Source organism: Cetorhinus maximus, chromosome 23 (assembly GCF_964194155.1).
Source record: "Cetorhinus maximus chromosome 23, sCetMax3.hap1.1, whole genome shotgun sequence".
In the NCBI taxonomy this organism is placed as follows: Eukaryota; Metazoa; Chordata; class Chondrichthyes; order Lamniformes; family Cetorhinidae; genus Cetorhinus; species Cetorhinus maximus.
In genome coordinates, this window is record NC_135901.1 from 64,373,152 (window position 1) to 64,380,470 (window position 7,319).

General features: G+C 43.9%; 1 protein-coding gene across 1 annotated transcript; it reads right to left on the bottom strand.

Moving 5' to 3' along the window:
• Positions 1 to 4,229: 4,229 nt before the first annotated feature.
• On the bottom strand, positions 4,230 to 5,739 carry LOC144698337 (uncharacterized). Its single transcript, XM_078570296.1, has one exon. It carries the CDS (start codon positions 5,067 to 5,069, stop codon positions 4,368 to 4,370), a length of 702 nt encoding a protein of 233 aa, XP_078426422.1. The 5' UTR covers positions 5,070 to 5,739; the 3' UTR covers positions 4,230 to 4,367.
• Positions 5,740 to 7,319: the final 1,580 nt, after the last annotated feature.

A 7,319-nucleotide genomic window follows, 5' to 3' on the forward strand; every position in this document is an offset into this window, starting at 1 on the left:
TGAGAATGGTGTGAAGCTATTCAGTTATCCATCCCAGCTGGAAATTCATTGACAACTCACACTGGGGCCAGCACCATGGTGAAACCGTGGAAATGTGGGGACTGTGGGAAAGGAATCAATTATCCATCTCTGCTGAGAAGCCATCGACGTATTCACACTGGAGAGAAACCGTTCACCTGCTCTGTGTGTGGGAAGGGATTTACTCAGTCATCCACTCTGCTGACACATCAGCGAGGTCATACTGGGGAGAGGCCCTTCAGCTGCACTTACTGTGGTAAGAAGTTCAGGTCTTCATCCCACCTGAGTGGACACCGGCGATTTCACACTGGGGAGAGGCCATTCACCTGCTCTGTGTGTGGAAAGGGATTCACTGTGTCCTCCAAACTACTAAAACAGCAGCAAATTCACACTGAGGAGAGGCTGTTCAGTTGCAATTCCTGCGGAAGGAGGTTCAGGTATTCCTCTGACCTCACTGCACACCAGTGGGTTCACACTGGGGAGAAGCCATTCACCTGCTCTGTGTGTGCGAAGGGATTCACTCAGTCAGCCAGCCTTAAGTCACACCAGCAAGTTCACTCTGGGGAGAAGCCATTCAGCTGCACTTCCTGTGGAAAGAGGTTCAGGTCTTCATCTAATCTTAAAGTACACAAGCGAGTTCACACTGGGGAGAGGCCATTCACCTGCACTGTGTGTGGGAAGGGATTCACTCAGTCAGCCAACCTGCTGTCACACCAGCAAATTCACAAGTGACTGCAGGGATTGGATTTCGCTGTTATTGCTGCTGTTAGTCACATCCAGGACTGATAGTCAGATAGTATTAGCTTTGATTCTGCTGATATTAACAATCCTATAACTGGCTGGAGTTTAATTTTCTGGATCTGTCACTGATTATCTGAGCTGCAGTGTCCCTTTTTAAAAGCATCATCTGTGAACTTTCCTCTTAATTTCAGAACTCTCAACAGGAACTCGATTACAATGAAATTATGAATTTTTACTTCAATCCTAAATTTATCTTTGGAGCAAAGTCTACAATTCAGTGTCTGAGAGGATCCACTGATTAACATCTCCAATTAGAGAGTACTGATTAATCCTTGCTGACAATTCTTACTGACTTGAACATTCCACACAGACACACCTCCATGATGAAATTAATTTATCAAGGAACATAAAACAGTAAAATATTTTACAGGCACATCAGTAAAAGCTTCATCAGTCAGCATTGATATTGCTGAATCTTGGAAGTCACTGAGTTCAATTATTTCTGACCCAGCAGCAGCAACATTTGGGAAAGGTGGAACCCACAACAAAGACTGGTTTGAGACCTACTCAGCAGAGATGAATCTGTCATTGAAGCAAAAAGCAAAGCCTGCCTGATTACAACATAAACCCAACAGCTCGAACACTGTGTAACTTGCAAATAGCTGAGACAGTCGTGTAAAAAACAGGGAGATACTGTGTAAATAAACACTGGATCAGCCCAGATCATGAAATCCAAACTGCCTGTGACAATGGAAATCTACGTGCTGTGTATGTTGGGATCAGGAGGGCGTTTGGTCCGACCATCACCAAATGGATGTTGAAGTTCTCACCCAGAGATGTAAACAGATGTCCCACTGGGTTGAAACTGCTGTGAGCTGTACTCCTGTGAGAAGGACATCTCCCAGTCTCCGTTTGACTCTCTCCTGGAGCTTCCTGTCATGGAACCCTCACCACTTGAGCTCGAAAAGGCCATTGATTGTTTAGCAAGCAGAAAGACACCCGGCAAGGATGGAATTCCAGCTGAACTGCTCAAACCCAGAAAGTCCCATCTACTGTCACAGCTTCATTACCCCCTCCTTCTCTGTTGGAAGGTAGGATCCATTCCACAGGACACGTGATTGAAGAATGATCACAATATACAAAAACAAGAGTGACAGAGGAGATTGTCACATTTACAGGGACATCTCACTCCTCAGCATCACAGGGACGTCCTTCACTAGGGTCAGGCTTAAAAGACTCCATCTACTTGCAGAGCGAGTGTATCCAGAAGCACAGTGCGGTTTCTGTGCTGGCAGATCTACAGTGGACATGATCTTCTCCATTCGCCAGCTACAAGAGAAGTTTACAATTGGGATTGAATCTAAAATACTGTCAGCTTCTGTGCTGAGAAAAATGAAAGGTTATAATTACTGAGTGAAAGTAAACCTTTAAGTATGAATCACAATGAACTTGTACAATTGTAAAGGGCATCGAAAAGTTTGATTCCCTAAAGATAAGCTTCAGCCTTGAGGTTCTGTTCCGGAGCTCACAAGCTGTGGGAAGCTCCACCCTCTTTAACTCTTTTCAGTCTCAGAAGGTTGAAGCTCCTTTTGCCTGTGAAAGTGAACTTTTTCTGTTTTACTTTTCTTCAGTTTTATTACCGTCATTTGGAAAAGTGCCTGAAGAAAGAAGAAAAAAAACATTTGTGAAAAGCTGAGAAAAATACGAAGAGAATTGGAATATCAAAGATTGAAATGGGATTTGCTTTATCCTGGATCTGAAAATGAAGTTAAATAAAGTCGACACAAGTGTGCACATTTTGAGAATGTTTCTTCAGCCCCTTTGCTAACAAGCTGAGAAATTAACCCTTTCCACTGACAGCCTGGTGACAATTTAAACAAAAGGCTTTGCTTTTTAAAGATTTGGCTTCGTCCCATTTGTTATCATTCAAGACAAAGTGCCTGAGAACAGGAGATATGGGAGTGATCTACAATCTGATTGCAAGTATCTGTACTTCTGTCTCTGATCTACAAACACCACATTATGTGAGTATTAAATGGGACAGTAAAGTTCCTCCAGTTTTCCTGAATGAGATCGAATAGTAATTAATAGAATGACACATTCAGAATAAAAGAGAAAATCACACCACCAGTTGGAAAATGGAATAATTCACCAGGAATAGTTCAATCTGATATACATGTACATTCTAGTGAAAGTCAGGAAAGTTTTTAAGATGAGACCAGTAAACAGAGATTTCTCTTGGTGATGTTTGTGTCCTTGCCTCTGTATTTAAAAGAAACTGAATTTGATAGTCTGGCCACTGTCCAGGGCATCAGAACCAGGCAGGGGTAGATCAGCAAAGATCTTCAGACAGACGCCCCATTGATATTTTGATAAGATCACCTGAAAGACCAAGAGTGACTTGCATAGGTTGGCACATGCAGCATGGTATTGGGATACAGCGTGAGTGTGCAGATGTGATATGTCACATGTTGTGTAATTAACATGTGGAAATGCATGGTGACCCTGCACTGAAGAACAGGTCCCAGACATGCTCAGCCACTTGACAACAGAACATGAAGTGATTATTTTGGAAAATTGAATGAGACATTTTAAATCATCAAGACATTAACTCACACTCCATAGTGAAACTAATTATAAAACAATCAGCATTGAATTAAACACACTGGTACCTATCAGAGGGAGTAAAAAAGTGAAGAGGGAAATGGAATCTGCATTTAGAAAATATCCACAAGGTGGAGGCGGGTGAACAGAGAGATGGAGAATCTTTAAAGTCCATACATGAACTTTTGTTTGAACCAGATGTATTTACATCATTCCAAAAATGTAGAATTGTGAGAGATGATCGGCAGGTGGGGAGGATGAATCTAAGTCGATAGTTATCACATTTTAGTCGAAAAGTTTTGACATTTATTCTTGGTGGCAGCTCAATGGTTTGTGTTGCTAATTCTGATCATTCTAGTAGCTTTAGTATGTTATCTACAGTTTGTCATCAAGAAATTAGGAAAACAAGCTCGGAGCTTAGAAATAGTGAGGCTGGTCAGAAATCAGTTGTGAGAAATCAGTAAGGATATTCCCTTCTCAAGGTGGGGAGGTCTGTAAGAAATCACTGTCTAATAACCTTATAAAACCTTCAGAAAAGCATTGAATATTATAGGAATAGCTCTCTATCTTTTGCTTAGGAAGAATGAGGGGAGATGGGAGAGAAACTGGAGAAAGATGTGGGTTCAGGACACAGACAAGAGGAAACTTTAGAGACAGTTTGTCCTGGTGGGCTAATGGAAGGGAGGGAAGCAGCAGAGGCAGATGATCGGATTGTCCCAATCTTAGTGACAAAGAAGCTCCATGAACTCCTCACACTTATTGTTGGAGGTGAGGGTGGAGGAGACAGGGGAGAGGGAGAGCCCTTCAAAAGGAACTAACTTGTGTTAGAGATCTTAAAAAGACTTGACACACGGTGAGTTGAACACAAAGCTGATTTATTTGACTTTTATCCAGAATATCAAGCCCTATAACTGGGCTGTAGTTTATTAACATCAGCAGAAACAGCCCCAAATGAACATGGTGAGTCCTGGATGGAATTTCACAACAACATCCAATCACTGTTGTTACTTGTGAACCCGTTGGTGTCTCAGCAGGTGGGATGACTGAGTGAATCCCTTCCCACAGTTGGAGCAGGTGAATGGTCTCTCCCCAGTGTGAACTCGCTGGTGTGTCAGCAGGTGGGATGACTGAGTGAATTCCTTCCCACATTCTGAGCAGGTGAATGGCCTCTCCCCAGTGTGACTGCGCTGGTGTTCAGTGAGGTGAGATGACCACCTGAACCCAGTCCCACAGTGAGAGCACCTGAACGGTCTCTCGTCAGTGTGAAGACGTTGATGGGACATCAGATTCCCAGAACTGATGTAGCACTTCCCACAGTCTGGACATTTAAAAGGTCTCTCCTCAGTGTGAACTCGCTGGTGTGTCAGCAAGTTGGATGGATCCGTAAATCCCTTCCCACACTCAGAGCAGGTGAAAGGTCTCTCCCCAGTGTGAACTCGCTTGTGAGTCAACAGGTGGGACAACCGAGTGAATCCCTTCCAACACTCGGAGCAGGTGTACGGCCTCTCTCCAGTGTGACTGCGCCGATGAATTTCCAGCAGGGAAGGGTAATTGAATCCCTTCCCACAGTCCCCACATTTCCACGGTTTCTCCCCGTTGTGACTGTGTTTATGTTTTGACAGGTCAGATGATCGGCTGAAGCCTCGTCCACACACAGAACACGTGTACGGTTTCTCCCCACGGTGAACGGTGCTTTTTCCTTCCATGTTCAAAATCCGAGCATATTCAGGTTACGATAGAATGGGCGACTCCATCAAATTCTGAAGTGATGTTTGGTTTCAGTTTCCTGACTATAAATCCTCCTCTTCTGTGAAATTGATTTAAAACAGAAAAAAGGGAGTGAGAGAGAACCCACAAAAACACAAAGGCAGGTTGTGAAATTGAGCTGAATGAATCTGGGAATTTGTGGGGCCGACACGAGGAAAAAGTGACCATGAAAACTGCTGGATTGTCATAAAAACCCAACTGGTTCACTAATGTCCTTCAGGGAAGGGAACCTGCCACCCGGTCTGGGCCTACACAAGACTCTGGCCCACAAGGGCACAAGGGAGGAGAGGGAGAGAGAGGTGGGAGGGGCAGGGGGTGAAGGGATATCTACAACACAACAAAAACTTTGACAAAATTTCCAGAAACCTCAACCTCCAACCGCTAGAAGGACCAGGGTAGCAGGTGTATGTGAACACCATCACCTCCGAGTTCCCCTGCAAGTCATACACCATCCTGATTTGTCTGTCATCCAGTACTAAATCAGCAGAAAGTTCCTCCATTTAATTACTGGGAAGACTGAAGCCATTGTCTTCAGTCCCAGCTAAAAACTCCACTCCCTAGACACCGACTCCATCCCTCTCCCTGACTGACTGAGACTGAACCAGACTGTTGATAGGAATAGGAGTAGGCCATTCAGCCCGTCAAACCTGCTCCACCGTTCAATCCGATCAATGTCTTTTTCCCCAAACTGTCCCCATATCCCTTTATGTAATTGCTAAGCCTGTCATCCATTCCATTGTTCCCTCTAGACTCAACTCCTGGTCGGCCTCCCACATTCAGCACCCCTGTAATCCAGAACTCTGCTTACTTGCACCAAGTCTTGTTTACCCATCACCCTTGTACCCACTGACTTACAAAGGCTCTGGGTTAAGGAGAACCTAGATTTTAAATTTCTCATCCTTAGTTTAAATTCGTGAAAGGTCTTTCCTTCCCTATCTCTGTAATCTCCTCCAGCCTCACAACCCTCTGAGATATCTACACTTCTCGAATTCCGACCTCATCAGCATTCCTGATTTTAACTGCTCCACCTTTAGTGTCTCCCCCAGCATCTGCCACACAAGCTCTGGAATTTCCCCCCTAAACCTCTCCACTTCTCTTTCCTCCTTTTTGATACTCCTTAAAACCTACCTCTTTTAGTAGACCTTTGTTCATCTGCCCTGATATCTCTTCATGTGGCTTGGTGTCAGATGTTGCTTTCTAACACTCCTGTGAAACATCTTAGAGTGTTCTATCACACAACAGAATTAATTAATTAGTGTTTCAGGGTGGGCAGTATGTGATGGTCAAGAGAAGCTCAGAACGGAAGAGAAATTGACTAAAGCACAGGAAAAACAATTCCTGACTCTGAAAGATACTGTGGGAAGATAAAGCTGGGAAGCCAGCAGCACATGGTCAGGGGATGGGCAGCAGTGGAAACTTCATTTAGACAGAGTTGGCAGAAGTTACAGTAGAGTATGAAACATAGTTAAAACACACCCAGTATTAGAGGCAGGGGAGGTTAGTCAATGGCAGAGAGATGATCAGGAAGGGCAGAGGTAAAACAGGACCATAGGTGGACATGGATTCAGATCCACAGTAAAGGAGTCACACCAGCTCCAGTGCCATTGAAATCTCACAGATAACATAGTACAACACTTGTAGATGATTACTCAAAAATATTAACCTCTGAAACTATTTCACTCATTCCAACTTTAGACTCTCCTGCTGGACCCTGCGACTGGAAAGAAAACAGAAGCACTGGAGTCAGAGAAAAATCTCCCAGTTGAGGAAATACCCGGGGAGCGGGGTGATGTCACCGTGTAATTGTCGATGTGTGATGATGTCACAGACATGGACACAAGAACATCTGGGTCTGTGCAAACCAGTGATCACCACACATTATGAAGGATGTGAGGGTCCTTGAGGGACTGCAGAGTAGATTTGCCAGAATAGTTTGAGGGGTGAGGGATTTTAATTGTAAGGTTAGGTTCGGGAAACTGGGGTTTTCCTCCTTGGTGTAAAGGACATTGAGGGGAGATTTGATAGATGTGTACAAGATTATGAAAGGTATGTATAGGGTAGTTAAATAAAATCTTTTCCCATTAGCTGATTATAAAAGGATTAAGGGACAGAGATTTAAGATTTTAGGCAAGATCCACAAGGGGGATGTGAGGAAGAGATTTTTTACCTGGTGACTGGTAGTGACCTGG

Excerpts from the sequence above, each read along its gene's own strand:
- LOC144698337 (XM_078570296.1), bottom strand. The coding sequence starts at position 5,069 with ATGGAAGGAAAAAGCACCGTTCACCGTGGGGAGAAACCGTACACGTGT.